Below are 18180 nucleotides of genomic sequence, written 5' to 3' on the forward strand. Positions count from 1 at the left end.
TGCTGGTCTATGCAAATTTATTTCCATGCATTCGCAGCACCACCTACTGTTAAGGCTCATAACGCCATTAGAAAAGTAAGAAAAGTAAGAAATTTTCGTCCACTTCTAGTGGGGAAGCTCTTTCTTTTGCCTGGAGTAGAAATTTTAGAAAAGGCTAAATGTCCTGTTTCTCACAAAAGAGAAGTGAAGGGATTACTTGGAGACAAAGGGTGTTTACACTTTCATAATCAGTTAAGATAGTAAATAACAAGTTTAAGAGGCTGTTAGGTAAAATGTATTCGGCTTGATTTTGAAGCTATAGAGAGATCTCTGAAAATACTCTGTAGCTAAGCCTGTTCGGTAAAAACTTCACTGCTTTATTTGGTATTGAAACTACAAAGGCCGCCTTCCGATGTCTTTTGTTTGTTCAACCGAAAACATGGACAGAGTGTGGCAAGGGTATTGGCGGGGTGTGCTGGGCGTGGTGGCCTGGGTGAGCAGGAAAGTGGAAGAAGTAGAGGAACATTGGCGGTGCCTTCTCTTCCTCCTGTAACAAGTGCTGGGCAACTGAAAGCCAGGGCTATGTGGGGCTGTGATGAGACTTGTGGATGTAATTTTTATAGCTCACTAGCAAAGTCTCAGGAAAGATGTCTGTTTATCTCAGTACCTGAAGAAACCTCCGTCAAACACCCGCTCATAAGCAGCACAGCAGAGTCACGGCTCTATGTGGGGCCTCCTCTAATGGCCGAGAGGACAGGTACTGAGTGAGTGGCCCTTTGCTAAGGTGTGCATCACACTGAATGCGGAGGAAGGATCTCGGTCTGAGAGTGAGCCTTCTTGACCACTTGGAATCAGTGTCGCAGCTGTGTCTTTCTCTCTTAAAGTTCACATTACAGCGACTTCAATGACATGAAAGAAAACTGTGTTTCTTGGTGAAAAATGACAATCGAGAGAAGAAAGCTCCTGAAAGATGAAAAGGCAAGTAATTTAGATAACCGTGTAAGTCACCCACGAGTCCGGAGGAAAACCTGTCTAGAGAAGAGCCTATATAAACATTGGTAGGTTCAAAAAACCTTGGAACCTTTGAAATGTTAATGCATGCATTAAGTACAAAAAACTGGAAGGGAAAAAAGCTACACTTTTTAAAAAGTGTTTTACTGTGTTGTCAGGCACTTCATTTAATCCCCAATTAACTACCTGCCCTATGAGGTAAGCAGTACCATTTGATGTATGAGTAAATTGTGGCTCAGTGGATAAAGAAAGAACTTGTTTAAAGTTCAGCGGCTACTAGAGTGGCAGAGGGTTCTTTCTGGTGAAGTTGAGTATCATAAAATCTGCCTGGTATCATCATACAGTAATTTCACCAATATTTATTGAGCTCTGTTGTGCACCGTATTTTCTAGGTTCTGGGATGCAGTGTTTAAGGCTGAATTCCTGCTCTACTGAAGTTAAATTTCAGTGGAGAAGTCTTACTTGCATTCACAATGGATGTGTAGACAAACACATATAATACACTCAGACCACAGTAAATGCTCAGAAGAAAATGAGCCATGGTAATAAGTTAATTATGGAAATGAGTCAGAAATGGTGCCTGAAGAGTGATGTTTGAGCTCAGATCTGATCAAAGAAAGAGGAGCCAACATTTGAAGGGGGGCAGAGAGACTGCTCCTGGAAGAAAGAGCACCTGGTGCAAAAGCTCCAAGTGGGAAAAAACTTGGCAGGTTGGGGAAGGAGGGAGAGGATCCTAATGTCTCAAGTGGTAGAAGGGGCAAAAACCAGAACCTGTAGGGCCTCGCAGGCCATGTTAAGGTATCTGGATTTTACTGTTAGTGCAATGAGGAACCACTGGAGAGTTTTAAACAAGGTTAATGGTTTGATGTAATCACTGTTTCAAAAAGAATGCGGGCTGTGTGGGGAGAAGGGACAGTAAGGAGGCTGACATGTTGGTGGATTGAGCAAGGGTATAGCAGTAGACACAGGGAGGAAGAGTAATGTTCAGGATCTATTTTAGAGACAAAGCCCACAGGAATTGCTGACAAGCACCATGTAGAGGTTGAGGGCAAGAGAGCTACCAAGATGACTTCTAGTTTGTGGCCCAAACTAGGTAGATGGTTGTGCTAAAAGGGCCATTCATACAACAGTCTGGTGCTCAGGAACAACGATGGGAAGGAAGATAAAAATGTGTTAAGTCATCCCCACATATATGGTATTTAAGCCTTTCGACTCAATGGGCTGACCTAGAGAGAACGAAGATAAGAGAACATTCCTGAGATCCTACCCACATCTAGAAGAGACGCCAGCAAAGGAAAGAGAGGGTCTGGCCGGTGAGGAGGATTATCTTGAGTATGATGCCATTTACTGAAGCCCAGAATCGAGTGTTTCAGGAAGGCAAACGTGGTCAGTTGTGTCCAACATTACTGAGAAGATAAGCAAGGTAAAGGCAGAGGAAATGACTAAATTTGGTAAGACAGAGGTCCCTGGTGACCTTGAGAAGACTCTTTTCAGGAGACTGACAAGGATCAGGTTGAGGGAAGAGTAGGAGGTAAAGACGGGGAATATACGTCAGTCTACTGAGAGTTCTGCTTTACTGTGAAGCAGAAAACATGCCACTAGCTGATCACAAAGCTTTTTTCTGGATTCTTGTCTGTCAATAGTACAGGCTGCACCCGAACACCATCTCACCTTTCAATTTTGTTGTTATATTTAACCCTTTAGACATTTCTTCTCTCCACAGTCTTCTGCTGTACTTTGTTTTCCAAGTTTCCCTTAAGACAGCTAATTCATGATTTACTATTTTATACTTTTAGAAACACAAAATAAGATAGCTCTAAATATAGACTTTCAAGAGAGCTTGTAATTACTAAACCTAGTTTTAGAAGGCAGGTGCACTCAACTAAAATGGAAATTAAAGGTGTTTCAAGAAAAACCCTAGGATGATCTGTGTGGTACTGAAAACTTTCTGGGATTATTATTATGTTATCTTCTTGATGTAACTTAACATCTACAGTAAAGTTGTGAAATTGTTACTGTGACACTACCCCATAGCAACACAGTATAAGTTCTAGAGAAGATAGTATAAATATGAAACACAAAAAAATCTGCAGAATGGGTATGTAGGCTTTTATTCAGGTAACCATTCTCATAACCATAGATATTTTTGAAACAAATAGCTGTCCCAAGTATCTTTGTTAGTGATCCAAAATGAACAAAAATTAACTGTTAAATGAGCACATTTTAGTACATAAAACAAGTCTTCCAAAGTCTTTAACAAAGACCTAATTACAGTATTTTCCAAGTTAGAGTGACTCATAATTAATGTGAAAACCATAATTAATACAGATGACACAGGTGATACTATACTTTGCCAAGGTAAAGAAATATATTTGATCTTAGATTCTAAAGACTCCCATTTGATCACAAAATAAACCTACTGAGCAAAAAAAAAATAAAATAAAAAAATCTCAGAAAAAATTGACATGAATAGACATTATATATAAATTTTATAATATCAGGTACAAAATGTAAAATCATTTGAATATAAAATATAAAAGCAAAGGGTTGTCAAAACAATATAAGAGATATTCTGAAACCAGTGAAAAATCAAGATCATCAAGTAGTAGCAACTATTTCTAATGTGTAACAGACACTGAAATGCCAAGGGGAAAATGAACAGAACTATTTCCTGGGGTGGAGAGGAACAGGAAGGAAGCACAGAGCTGGCTTTAGAAGTGCAGAGACACAAAAGATTAACTTACCACCTTCTTCAAATACAAGTGAGAATCTCTTAGGAGAATTTAAGCACCATTAGCAGACACATCTTACAGCAGTTAATGCGACGCTTCGTATTTCAATGGAAAACTATTTCAAAGGTGAAAATGATGTAGGAATCAGAAGCATATTCTGCTGAGACACGAGGTAATTGACACTCTCCCGAACTGGAAAAACACATTTCATAAGAAGGCATATAAAGTTATTGACCGAATCAAATTTGTTGTACAAATACTTCATGCCTCGTGAAATAGCTTACCAGCTGCCACAACCCTGGGATCCTCATGAGACTGATGTCGCCCAGCTGCACGACTGTCTGCACTCGCGTTCCACCAAAGAACGTGAACTGCAGAAATAAACCAAAAAGGGCTTCTAAAGACTATGGCATTACTACAAGAAATACAGAAAAACTAATCAGAAACATTAAGTCTTGTTCTTTAAATCAAAATAGTGAATACCAAAAAGGTAAAATTAAGTATGTTAGTAATAAGATTTCAGAGGGGGTCAGAGATTTGGGAGACAAATTTATAAATTAAATAAAACTAGTTTTATAGATGAAGAAAAGAAAAGCTGGGGAAAAAAAGTAACATCACGAAAGACACAGTCAAGGCTAGATCCAAGTCTTATGACTTCCTACCATGTTTTACTTTATTTAAAAAAAAAGATGATAAAAAATGTTTATTACTGAAAATTTGGAAAATACAAAGAAGAAAATTAAAAGTAACATAATTTTAACAACCCACAGAAAACCTCTACTGATATTTAGTGTATTTCTTTTAAAAACATGAGTAAAATCAGATTAGGGTCATACTGTATATTATGCTTAGCAGTATTTTTTTTTTAAAGATTTTATTTATTTATTTGACAGGCAGAGAGGCAGGCAGAGAGAAAGGGAAGCAGGCTCCCCACTGAGTAGAGAGCCTGATGCGGGGCTCCATCCCAGGACCCTGAGATCATGACCCGAGCCGAAGGCAGAGGCTTAACCTACTGAGCCACCCAAGCGTCCCTGCTTAGCAGTATTTTTAAAACATCAACAATGCTTATTGTTTTCCATGGCAGTAACTTTAATTTTTAATAACTATGTGAATTCCTTTTTATGTCACTATGTGACAACTTTTTAAATCCCAAGGCTTTATTGCTGATTATTTGTATTATTCAAAATATTTCAGGATCATATAAAATACTGAATTTTTAAAATAATAAACAGAATATACATTAGTTGTGTAGATTTTGGAAAATGCAGATAAACAGAAAGCAGGAAATCATTTCTATTCTACCATCCTAAAATAACCACTTTCCTGTTTTGGTGCATCTCTTTCTATATTTATAAACATATGTATTTTTATATGTTTACATGTTTATATACATAAAGTGTGTAAACTATATAAGGTATAGGACCTATATGATGATTGCAAGTATATTACATACATATAAACATGAGGTCGTACCACATTGTTTCCAGCATTTCCTTATTGTAAACAATGCTGACATAAACTTCCTTAGAGCAGGAGCTGTATGTGTAGCTATAATAATAATAATAATGTCAAAGACAACTACTACTGACATTTTTGGGGTGCTTACTTTGTGCCAGGCTTGGTTCTAAGAGTTTTTCACGTATTAACTCATTTAATTTTCACAATAATCTTAGGGTATTATCCGTATTTTACCGATTAGCAATTTAAGGCACATAAGGTGAAGAAACTCATGCGATGTCACCAAGAGGGCAGGTAAGTGGTGGAGCTGGGATTTAAAGCCAGGCAGTTTGGATCTGATTATTTCCTCAATATGAACTCTAAAATTTGAACTGAGAGAACCAAAAATATTTTGTATATACTTCTACATGTACAGCATACGTATTATACACCATCCTCCAGAAATTATGTCCTGATTTATACTCAGCCTATTACTATCTCCTATGCTGAGAGGTAATTTAAGATTAAAAAGTATGCACACGTTTTCAGTAGTTTTTTCTTATAAAAGTTATAGATGTCCATTATAAAAAACAGACTTAATAAACATTAACCTTATCAAGAATATCATTTACATCCTTTCAAACTTCGTCCCTATATATCCCAATACACTACACACCTATGCATATTTCTTAGAATATTGGCAAAAATAATTTAAAAATTAAAGCTTTTTATTTATATTGCCAAATCTTGGGGAGGTTAAAGATTAATACAGTATGACTCTATACAGTATCTAAGTACTTATTTTTCCAACCTATCAAATACTATATATAAATATGTATTTATTATTATTATCTCATTATTATAATTTTTATCTTAATTATCATTATTAATCTCATTATTATCTTAATCTCATTATTATTTTAATCTGTATCTTCTATAATATATACATTTAGTAGTCATGTGCATATCTAACTTTGCATAAGTCTTCATTTTTCTTTTTGCTTTTGAATTTCATTTATGGTGTTTTGGGGCATGCAGAAAGAGTGTGCTTTTAAAAATAGAATCAGGGGCACCTGGGTAGCTCAGTGGGCTGGAGCCTCTGCCTTCAGCTTGGGTCATGATCCCAGGGTCCTGGGATCGAGTCCTGCCTTGGGCTCTCTGCTCTGCAGGGAGCCTGCTTCCTCCTCTCACTCTCTCTCTCTCTCTGCCTGTCTCTCTGCCTACCTGTGATCTCTATCAAATAAATAAAATCTTCAAAAAAATTAAAAAAAATAAAATCATCTATTGATTTTTTTCCTTTATTGTTCCTTCATTTGTTTTTTGGTTTAGAAATATAGTTCTCATCCATATTATTAAACACATTTTAGGGGCCCCTGGATGGCTTGGTGGGTTAAAGCCTCTGCCTTCGGCTCAGGTCATGGTCCCGGGGTCCGGGGATTGAGCCCTGCATCGGCCTCTCTGCTCGGCAGGGAGCCTGCTTCCCTTCCTCTTTCTCTCTGCCTACCTCTCTGCCTACTTGTGATCTCTGTCAAATAAATAAATAAAATCTTTAAGAAAAACCTACACATTTTATCTGTTATCTTATACATTTATATTTTATTTTTAGTAATTCTATAACTACGTTTTGTCTACACTTAAATCTATATAATCCATTTGGATTCCAGATTTGTATATGGTGTGAGACAGACATCTAATGATTTTCATAGTTTTTCTCCTCTTGATAAAGTTTCCAACTTAAAAATAACCTTTTTTGTATATTCTGATTATTTTCTTAGGATATACTACTAGAAGTTAAATTTCTGGGTCAAGATCAGAAGCTCAGCTTTGAGTGTGTTAGGTCTGAGAGGTCCATTAGACATTAAATAGGAAGTTAAAGAGGCAAATCAATACGATGAATCTTTCAAATATTTTATTAGCTATTCTTAGTCATTTATCCTTCCAGATGAACTTTACATACATTTTTAAGGGTTTGCCATAAAAAACTCTCTGAAATTCTGACTGCAGTAACTTTCCACTTTAAAAGTTAAATGCCCCATATATATGTCTTAAAAATAAATTCATGGGGCACCTGCCTAGCTCAGTCAGTGGAGCAAGCGACTCTTGAACTCATGGTTGAAAGTTTGAGCCCCACATTGGGTGCAGAGATTACGTAAATAAATAAACTTTAAAAGTAAATAAATAAATTCAGGTATGTATAATTATCTGTAAGCTGTAACACACTTAAGTGTTAAGAGGTCATTATAAATCATGGACATGCATTATTTCTAGCATGTGAATGTATCAACTAACATTTTGGTTTTCTTACTCCTATGTCACACACACACACACACACACACACACACACACACATATATGTATACACACATATTTATATGTATTTATATGAATACATACACACATATATGTAGATGACATATAAAGACCACAATGTTAACAGTATTATCTCTAAGGAGGGGGAAATATTTTCTCCCCTTAAGGCATGTCCATCTATTTAGTATGTGCAAAAAATATGTACTACTTTTTCATTCAAGATGATTTCTTTACCCCAACTAATATTATTTTAAAAAGTCAATAAAAGTATACTTAGAGGAAAAAAAGGATGAAAGAACATATATTTTCTTGAGGCTCTTTGCAGTTTTTTAATCACTTTGATGAGTCATGGAAGGCATGATATTTCATTTGAAAAAGGCTTTATGACGTATTAACATCCCAAACAAATAAGATATAAATCAGGTTTTTTTCAACCCTTCAAATTATTAAAAACCCTAAAAATTTGGCAATAAAAATTTAAACATATACCATAATGGAAAAAAGAGACGAACTGACCCAAGAAACTTAACAGATCACCAACATACTTTGTAGTTTCATAGAAGAAATAGACAACTATACCTCTGTTGAGTTCTCCATATTCTGTGTGGAAAACGCCAATTAGTTTTGAGTAGCCTAGATCCACATGGGCATTAATTGCCCTTTTAAATGCATCGCCCCATAGAGCTGGCCCACCGGGCTTCATCTGAAAACTAACCAGTTCGTAGACTCCTAGAGTAGGGAGAAAAATAGTTTTACAAAAGATATTCAAGAAGTTTCTAATCAGGTTAGTCCAATTCCACTGGAAGGCTAATCTACATACACCAATTTGGAAGATCATACACATGAACATGGTATGTAGCTATATTTATGGATGATGGCATTAGTTTTCCTTGCTTTTATGTTTTGAAAGTCCTTGTCCAAGTTTAAGGATCAGTTGTTAAGCTTATACCGAAAAACAAAAAAGGTAAGATCTATTAAGCTATTATCTGAGATTTTTTTTTTTTTTAAGATCTTATTATCAGAAAGGACGAATACCCAACTTTTGTAGCAACATGGATGGGACTGGAAGAGATTATGCTGAGTGAAATAAGTCAAGCAGAGAAAGTCAATTATCATATGGTTTCACTTATTTGTGGAGCATAACAAAAGGCATGGAGGACATGGGGAGTTAGAGAGAAGGGGGTTGGGGTAAATTGGAAGGGGAGGTGAACCATGAGAGACTATGGATTCTGAAAAACAATCTGAGGGGTTTGAAGTGGCGGGGGGGTGGGAGGTCAGGGTACCAGGTGGTGGGTATTAGAGAGGGCACGGATTGCATGGAGCACTGGGTGTGGTGAAAAAATAATGATACTGTTATGCTGAAAATAAATAAATGAAAAAAAAAAAAGATCTTATTTATTCATGAGAGAAAGAGACAGAGGGAGAGAACCAGCAGGGGGAGAGGCAGAGGGAAGAGGAGAAGCAGATTCCCCAGTGAACATGAGCCTGCTGTGGGTCTTGATCCCCGGACCTGGAGATCATGACCTTAGCCCAAGGCAGATGCTTAACCATCTGAGTCACCCAGGTACCCCTGAAGTTTTTTTTTTTTTTTTTTTAAGATTTTATTTATTTATTTGATAGACAGATATTACAAGTAGGGAGAGAAACAGGCAGAGGAAGGGAAGCAGACTGCCTGCCGAGCAGAGAGCCGGACTCAGTGCTCGAACCCAGAACCCTGCGATCATGACCTGAGCTGAAGGCAGAGGCTTTAACCCACTGAGCCACCCAGGTGCACCTGATATATTTTTAATCTATATACTCTGTTAATAAAACAAATATTGAACATTTATAGAAGGGCTAGGATTTCTGAGCTCCCTGAATTTGCACTTTTGGATAAGAAATGAATAAGAAAAGCATTTTTTTTTATTTTTTTTTTTTTAATTTTTTTTTTTTTTTTTTTTTTTTTAATTTATTTAGTCAGAGAGAGAGAGCGAGAGCGAGCACAGGCAGACAGAGTGGCAGGCAGAGTCAGAGGGAGAAGCAGGCTCCCCGTGGAGCAAGGAGCCCGATGTGGGACTCGATCCCAGGACGCCGGGATCATGACCTGAGCCGAAGGCAGCTGCTTAACCAACTGAGCCACCCAGGCGTCCCAGAAAAGCATTTTCTAATCTCCTGTATTTCCTCTTCTTTCCAATTTTGAGGGGAAATAATTTTTGTTTATATAATTTCCCCCTACAAGATTACATTTCTAATAGGAACAAATGATGGATCCAGTGATGTCTGAGTTTATGAGTGGGGGGGAATAAAAACTGAAACAACTGGAGGAAATGATTTTATCGTTCCTAAATATCCAGGCAAATACTTGAAAAGCATTTTGACTTCTGATCAGAAGTATGGGGCAGGTAGAGGAAGAGGAACTAGGGGACAAGTAGCTTTGAGAAGAAAAAGGAAACAAGCACAAAGTTATTAAAGGATTATGAACAACACAGAAGAAGAGAACCAGGATTTGACATTGTCTAAGAAGCCACTTAGTTTTTAGATAGTGCTGGAAGCCTGTGGACAGGTCTAGGTGGATAAGGATTCAAATAAGACTTTTGAATCTCTTATACTCTAATATACACTACAAAGTTAGGAAAAATGGGGGAAATAAAATAACATTTAAGTGAATTAATACTTATAAAAAATCTGACTTTTGTTTAAAACAATGTTAAGGTAAATGTTTCCTTAAATGAGCAAGAAAATGAAATCAGCAAGAAGACAAATCTTTAGTAATTATTTTCAAAGTGAGAAATAAAAGGAAAGCAAAAATGTTAAATTACAGTAATACAGCTTAACAGTTTAATTTATTCCCCTAACACAGTCTTACAGGCAAAGATATCCCTTAATAATTTAAGATTAGCTGTAATTTGTGTTTAAAAAATACCAAACTATGACAAAATTTCATACATCATCTTTCACCTAACCCCCAAACTTTCAACCTTTACTCCCCGCGTCAACTTTTTATATTTATACTTCAATTTTAAGAGCTTTTCCAAACTGGAAAAAAAAAAAAAAAAAACAAACTTCATCATTCAGTGCTCATTGTTTTAATAAGCAAAGATCTAAAATCCATTCATTTCTATAATCATAATATATTCCTGTATAAAACACAGCATTAGTTTTCCCAAGGGAAGTTTACTTTTTTAAGTAGACTCCATGCCCAGCGTGGAGCCCAACATGGGGCCCAAACTCACAACCCTGGGATCAAGACCTGAGCAGAGATCAAGAGTCAGATGCTCAACCAACTAAGCCACCCAGGTACCCCTGGAAGTTAAGTTTTTATAGCCTGAAATCTTTTTTCTTCATCAGAATTCAAAGTAATGAAGGGGGAAGGGTTTACCTTCTTTTGCAGGCTTTTCTAATTTGCACCAGGGTACCAGGTAAGTAATCTCGATCTCTTGTTTATCTGTAAGACCCAGATTTGGAATGAAAGATTGTTGCCATTCCTTATCCTTGGCCACAGCTTTCCGAACTTCAGTTCGATGGGCAAAATTATCTAGGGGATGAAAAGGAGTAAGAAAAACAAAAACTTAATTAAAATCACCTCTACCTCTTTTGGATTTCCTTCAATTCAGCAAATGTTCACGCAGGCCACTTAAGGACACAGTTCTATCCCTGGAGCTATCAACATAAATAGATGTGACATCAGTCCTAAAGTTTCTCATGGTCTAAAAGGGGAGTAGAAATTTGAACAACTAATGATAATGTTGCGTAGTGGGGTTTATCGGTTCTACCACTGTAGATATTTGTGTGGCTTAGGTTAAGTTACTGAACCTTTCTGTTCCTGTTTCTTACTCTGTGAAAGGGGAATAATGACATAGTATCTCCCTCCAGGATTGTTGTGAAGAATAAATAAATTAGTACATGAGAGGGGCTCTAAGCAGTATTTGGCACCTAGACAGCACTCAACATATATTAATTATTCTTATTATTTGAGGCATTTAAATGATAGTGCCCATTTAGAGAAAGACTATTTTTTCCTTGGTGGTGATGGTGAGTGGTCAGGTCAATGAATACTCTGAATTAAATTTAACACAAATGAAAGGAAGATGTGCTTTTTGAGCCTCCTCTTTGAACAGCTTGCAAAGAAAGAGTGCTGATTCTCTTCCTTAACCATTCTTTTTACCCAGTATTTATTTCTCTTATGTTTGTTATTTATACATTTACTAAACATTTAGGTCTAGTACTGCATTTACTATTAGGGTCTCATTAAAATTAATGGTAAAGGAGTTTTCTATGGTTTATATTGGGGATCTTAGAGCCTAAGTGAGTTATATCAGGATTTTTCTAATGATTTTTTTTTTTTTTAACAGGACCCGAGTTCACCAGTGGCACATTAAAGCATGAATTGTGTTTTAATGGGTTTATTCTATTACAATACGGGAAACCCCTGAACTAGGGCCATGGTAACTATAGAATGACACTTTTCATAGTAAAGTATCTAATGACTATTAACTTTTGGACACTGATGATCAAACACTAAATGAAGGTATTGAAATTCTCTGGATTTCATTAAGTTCTGACGTGGACTTCACAAAAATTAGACACTTGAGTAACAAACATCGTGGGGATTTGAGCAACCTGTTCTTCTCTGACTATTAAACCAGGGGTAAATCAACTTCAATATGCGGAGAACTCTGATTGGCTTTACTTCCCTGTAACAGCCCAATGACGGAGAATTTCCTGAAACCCTGGAATGCACAAATGACACTGATATGGTTTTCTCAATATAACAACTTATTAAATCTCAGCAGTGGGTGAAGCCTAGAAGTTAATTATCATCCCCATCAACCTTTACTACTCCAAAGCCCCTACATAACTGAATTGTTTCTACCAAAATCCAGATATCCAGCCATAGCTTCAATAATAAGAAAAAAATAACTCTACCTTCCTTTATGATCTTAACTTACTTGAGCTCTTACAATCACTGCTTTAATTTTTTTTCATAAATCATCTTTATGACAAACCACTGTATAATTTTTCTGAGAATTAAAGTCTATCTAAGAAATTTATGATTTGAAATATGAGATGCCACACTTTCCCATTTATGGTAACATAAGAACTTGGGCAAAGGATTGTTAAAGGTGTACCACTGGGAGGAGGAGTCAGAATTCATTTTTTGCTGCTGTTCCCCTTTTTAAAAGTTTATTTTAACCTGTGGGCATTTATACTAATTTAGATTCAAGAGCTAAGCGTCAAGTAACATTTAACAGAATGAAAATCGATACTGAACCCCACAGCTGGAAAAAATCATACCATACTTCCAAATATGAAACACTTTATTCACTTGGCCTCCAAATTCTACACTCCAGAAGCCAACCAATTCAGAGTGAGCTGTCCGAAGATGTATGTTTTTCTTAATATTTTCCAGAAACTCATTCATCTTTGAGGGCTTAAGGCAATAAGTACGAAATTCATAGAATGTTCCATCATATTGTCTTGGGCCCGTAGCAAAAGATGAGCACACCTGAAGACAGATAAGGCAAATTTAAATATTTTCAAAAAGTAGAGTTTATAATATTATTACAACCATATCTGAATCTAGAAACAAAGGCCATGCATTAGATTCATAATCCACATTTGTACTTCTTTTGTGATCTCTCCTTAGACATTTGTTTAGAGAAATGTCAATAAAAACAACTAACCTTAATAATGCTGAACATATAGTTACTGTTTCTTAGTGGTGATCCACTGTTAGCCACTTTTTCATGACATTTAATCATGAGAAGACACAGAGGGTCTTAATAAGAGTCCTTTACTCAAGAACTACAATTAGGATTCTAATAAACTTGCAGATTATTTATTTAGCCAATATTTAACCAATATTCCATTTTTAGTCAATACTATACATGTCACAATTACATATTTAAGTGAACTTTATAAAATATGCGGGTGTTTTGGCAAGTAAAATGGAAATGTTTTTACTAGCAAAAAACTCCCCTTTAGGGACGCCTGGGTGGCTCAGTTGGTTAAGCAGCTGCCTTCGGCTCAGGTCACGATCCCAGCATCCTGGGATCGAGTCCCACATCGGGCTCCTTGCTCCGCAGGGAGCCTGCTTCTCCCTCTGACTCTGCCTTCCACTCTGTCTGCCTGTGCTCGCTCTCGCTCTCTCTCTGACAAATAAATAAATAAAATCTTAAAAAAAAAAAAAAAAACTCCCTTTTAGGTTTTTCTTAAAAATAAAAATTGCTATTCAGGTCAAAGTATTTCCCAAACCCAATGAAGCAGATCACTGGTAAAAGATAGGAATGGACTGTTACTATCTATTCAACTGCATTTTAACATACTGGTCGACTGTATGAATGCTGTGAAGGAAAAAATCAATGAATTAGAATTGTCTGAATCATTTTTAGGTTTAATTAAAGATGCAATGTGAAGAAGGGCATTTAACTCATCCAATTTTATCAGATTGATGAAAATATTCCTTAAGAACCTTAGTTCTTGGGGCGCCTGGGTGGCTCAGTGGGTTAAAGCCTATGCCTTTGGCTCAGGTCATGATCCCAGAGTCCAGGGATCAAGCCCCACATCGGGCTCTCTGCTCCGCAGGGAGCCTGCTTCCCCCTCTCTCTCTGCCTGCCTTTCTACCTACTTGTGATCTCTGTCTGTCAAATAAATAAATAAAATCTTAAAAAAAAAAAAAAAACAACCTTAGTTCTTGTTGTATTAGTTGTAGGCTACCCATATAAAGTTTTCTTCTAATCTAGGCCTCCAAGTCTGAATAAACTCAACTTTAGATAGGAAATGCCTCACTAGAGGGGTACCTGGGTGGCTCAGTGGGTTAAAGCCTCTGCCTTCAGCTCCAGTTGTGATCCCAGGGTGCTGGGATTGAGCCCCGCATTGGGCTCTTTGCTCAGCAGGGAGCCTGCTTCCTCCTCTCTCTGTCTGCCTCTCTGCCTACTTGCGATCTCTGTCTGTCAAATAAATAAATAAAATCTTAAAAAAAAAAAAAGGAAATGCCTCACTAGAGATTATCCTGTGTATAATTACGTGTGCATGTGTATATACTCACACCCACACAGTCCTATGGCATTTTCATTTATAAATTCTTCTTACTGTAGGTTTGGTTATCATGAAACAGTTTCATGAAGTTTTGTTTCATGAAGCTTATTAATCAAAAGCTTTGGTACAAAGCTATGGACAAATTTGGGGCTTATGTGACTACCTGGAACATCAAATGAAACCAGTAGGCTTCTTTATCTGACATAATTTAGGTTAAAACACACAGTTGTCTACGTATTTATGAATAATTTTGTAATTATAATTATATAATTGAGTTCTTCCCATTCATGTCTCCTGAGTTAGGTTCCTACTGCCCAAGTGTCTAAGCTTACTTGGAAAGCGAGTATTCCCTCCAAAACTACTGCAGATACTTCTGTTTTTGCTGGACATGTTTTTTGTGTCATTTTAACCACTTTTTAATATGAGAATGTTATCCAAATAAACAGCTGCCTAGTATTATAGTTCAAAAAGTATTATAAATAAAATATAATGGAGCAGTGTGGTATTTATAACAATTGCTTTTAAGTCATTTTTTCAGGGTATTTGTATTTGGAAACAAATATGTAGTCAAAGGCACGTATTTTTATTTTCCAAAGAAGAAACAGTAAGAAGGAAAAGCCCACGGATTGGAAAAACAACAGTGAATGAGATGAATGAGTGTGCTTAAGGGGGAGGTGACTTTTATTAAGGGCAGAAACTACAAGGATTCTGGGGGTAGGATTCATTAGTGCTCTAGTCTCCCTTATCTCCAAATAAGGGCTGATTTTCCATAGCACCGACTTCCAATTCATTTATGAGACCCACTGGCTGGCATTTAATAATCAAAGTTCAGAATAAAGTTGTCGGGAATAACTCTTGGCCCTGCCCCTGTAGCGCGAGAATCAGGAAACATTAAAGACTGGATTGCTAATCTTGGGTGAACAGGCCATCGTTGGTTCCTCGGTCTTCAGCAGACCGTCTGTCTCTAGAGTAGGTTCAGCCCCTTCTGCTTGTCCCCTTCGAGAAAAGTACAAGCCTAAATATCAGAGGGGAAAAAACCTGTAGATGTACAGAATAGGCCAAGCCCCGACAGATAAGGCTGAATCACAAAAATCGATTATGTACGTTTTTCATCGGAGGTTAAATGAGGTTGTAATCATGTTTGCTACTAGGTTCCTGGCTTGGACACCCCCCCACCTCCCCGCAAGAGGCAGTGGACAGGACGCTCCACCACCGGCACCCTGGCCCATCTCTTCAAGGTTCTCTGCAAAATGCTCGGAAGTTACGTACGTTCCATTTAAACACAGGGAGGCCGTTTTGTTTTGTTTTGTTTTGCCAGGAGCTGGTTGGCCTATTTCTCCTCTACCTTAGGTGTAGAGGCGGCGGTGGCTTGTCCAAACAACAAAATCAATAAGAAAGGCTCGACCAGCAGGCACCGGGCACGGGCCCCAACGTGGCGAAAGCTGAGCAACGCTGGGAAGCGAATACGGAGTACCCGGAGCTTCAGTAGTGTCCTCAGGGCGCCTGGCACCTAGGCCACAGACATCCTGTTCACGGGTCCTCGAGAGCTGGCCGGAAGGCGACACTGGCCAGCGTACTCTCCCCGACTGGCGACAACCTACCACCCGCACATCCTAGAACGCCCCAGCTCCGGGATCTAGGACCCTCTCTGCAATTAGAACGATCTGCACACGCGAACAGACTGGGCGCATGCGCGGCACTCGCACGTCTGGGCGAGCGAACCCAGTAGCGCATGCGCGGCACCACTGGCTCCTGGCAGACATCCCTGCTGCCCCCCAACTAGAGCACTGTCGGGGCTCGTCGGGGCGGCGGGTACCTGAGGCGCGAGCGTCCGCGCAGCCAGAGCCCTAGTCAGGCCGCTTCGGAGGACGAGCATGGCGGGGCTTCGGGCGCTGGGAAGGACAGCCAGCCGGTACTCTTTCTTAGATTCCTCCTGTTAGGATTGACCCGCCTGGAGAAGAGCAGCGACTAGACTACTGGCGGACGCAGGCGGGGGCGGGACTCGGCGGCTTCAGCTCCGCCCCTGGTGCCGGAGGCGCGGGCACCGCCCCGAAGGTCGCTCGCTCGGTGGCCCGGTGTCCGGCGCGTCCGGGCGGGCAGTATCGTGGTCTTGGGCTTGTTCCCTCTGACACTCTTACCCCAGCGTCAGAGGGGACATTTCTGAGCCCATCACCTCGTCTCCACGCGCAGCTGAGCATCAGTTCTTAAGAGTTCGTGTGCCGACTGCGAGTGCTGCCCTTGGAGGAGGGCGGATGCTGCGTGCGCCCGTGATGCTGTGCATTTAAAATCGTGGAGGTCTTTGCCGTGGTTCATCTTTAGTTGGGGTGATTGACGTAAAGACCAGAGAGCCTTCACTTGACCTCATGAAGTGCATCCTGTTTCCCCGATCGCCACCCAGCATGACCTCATAAGGCTTCTAAGGTATCTCCCAGAAGCTCATTGCAGTGGATGCATCGAACTTAGTATTAAAAAGTCATATAGTTTTGTAAGCCTTAAAACATACCAGCAGACCTCCGATCTTGTTCTTATCCCTGATGATTGGTTCCCAGAATAACTGTTTTCAACATTTTCCACTTGTTTCTTCTGATGCTTTCTTCTCGTTCTCTAAATTACAGGCTTTTTCTGGTGTGTCTTGGTATTCTCAATTTTAGATAGTATCTGTTGCTTGGAAAATGAGGATTTAGGTTTCTTACCGCTCCCTCAAAATAACAACCTCTTCCTCATCTGATAATGGGTACATTACAGATTAATTGTCACATTAATTTATAGTATTTAATGTTTACATTTTTATTACTAATAACATATAACAATTACACAGTGCATAATTAGACTGACAAGTTACATTCTTGTATACATTGAAATAATACAGCTTATACTCACAAGAATAGGGAATTATTACAGTGATATCACTCGTGGTTGTATTGGTTGTGCCTTCTTCAAAGACTTGAATTATCTGTTCAGAAAGAGGCTTTTTATTTTTATTTTTATTTATTTATTTATTTTATTTATTTATCAGAGAGAGAGAGAGCAAGCACAGGCAGACAGAATGGCAGGCAGAGGGAGAAGCAGGCTCCCTGAGGAGCAAGGAGCCCAATGTGGGACTCGATCCTAGGACGCTGGGATCATGACCTGAGGCTTTTTAAAATTATAATTCCAGAGGGAGTGAGTAAGTTTTTCTGGGTGATAGTCATCGTTTTTAACCAAGTGAGACAAAACAAAGCATAATCTATGCCTGGACTGGATCTTTCTTTATGTTTAAATTTATTTTTTTGGACTTTGACCCTCCCTTGAATTAACAATTTATTCACTCATTTGGCCCCTAATTATTAAATTTCCTACTATGCCTCAGGTACTTTTCCAGAAGCTGGGGTACGGAGGTGAGCAAAAGGCATAATCCCTGTTTTTGGAATTTACAGGTTGAGGGAAATATTAACAGTAAAGAGAAAAATATATCAGGGATTAATAAATACTCTGAGAAAAAACAACGTAGGATATGAACAGTGGAAAGTTCCACTGGAGGGGGATAGCAGAGACTATTATGTAATATATTATTTGTTTCAGGGGTACAGGTCTGTGATTCATCAGTCTTACACAATTCACAGCACTCATCATAGCACATACCCTCCCCAATGTCCATCACCCAGCCACCCCCTCCTTCCTACCCTGCTCCCCTCCAGCAACCCTCTGTTTCCTA

At 38.6% G+C, this 18180-nt stretch overlaps 1 protein-coding gene across 1 annotated transcript; it reads right to left on the minus strand.

Moving 5' to 3' along the window:
- Positions 1-3084: 3084 nt before the first annotated feature.
- Positions 3085-16490, minus strand: LOC132025063 (protein NipSnap homolog 3A-like). Its single transcript, XM_059412239.1, has 6 exons — positions 16303-16490; positions 12744-12954; positions 10828-10983; positions 8049-8198; positions 4007-4093; positions 3085-3914 (listed from the first exon to the last, which is right to left on the minus strand). The coding sequence occupies exons 1-6, from the start codon at positions 16360-16362 to the stop codon at positions 3838-3840; spliced, it is 741 nt and encodes a 246-aa protein (XP_059268222.1). The 5' UTR covers positions 16363-16490; the 3' UTR covers positions 3085-3837.
- Positions 16491-18180: the final 1690 nt, after the last annotated feature.

Source organism: Mustela nigripes, chromosome 9, assembly GCF_022355385.1.
Source record: "Mustela nigripes isolate SB6536 chromosome 9, MUSNIG.SB6536, whole genome shotgun sequence".
In the NCBI taxonomy this organism is placed as follows: Eukaryota; Metazoa; Chordata; class Mammalia; order Carnivora; family Mustelidae; genus Mustela; species Mustela nigripes.

What these genes read in the sequence shown, in the direction of transcription:
- LOC132025063 (XM_059412239.1), bottom strand. Translation starts at nt 16,362, where the DNA reads ATGCTCGTCCTCCGAAGCGGCCTGACTAGGGCTCTGGCTGCGCGGACG. An exon ending in CGCGGACGCTCGCGCCTCAG is followed by an intron (nt 12,955 to 16,302) that starts GTACCCGCCGCC and finishes ATCTGTCTTCAG; the next exon opens with GTGTGCTCATCTTTTGCTAC. An exon ending in TCCCAGGGTTGTGGCAGCTG is followed by an intron (nt 3,915 to 4,006) that starts GTAAGCTATTTC and finishes GTGTTTTTCCAG; the next exon opens with TTCGGGAGAGTGTCAATTAC.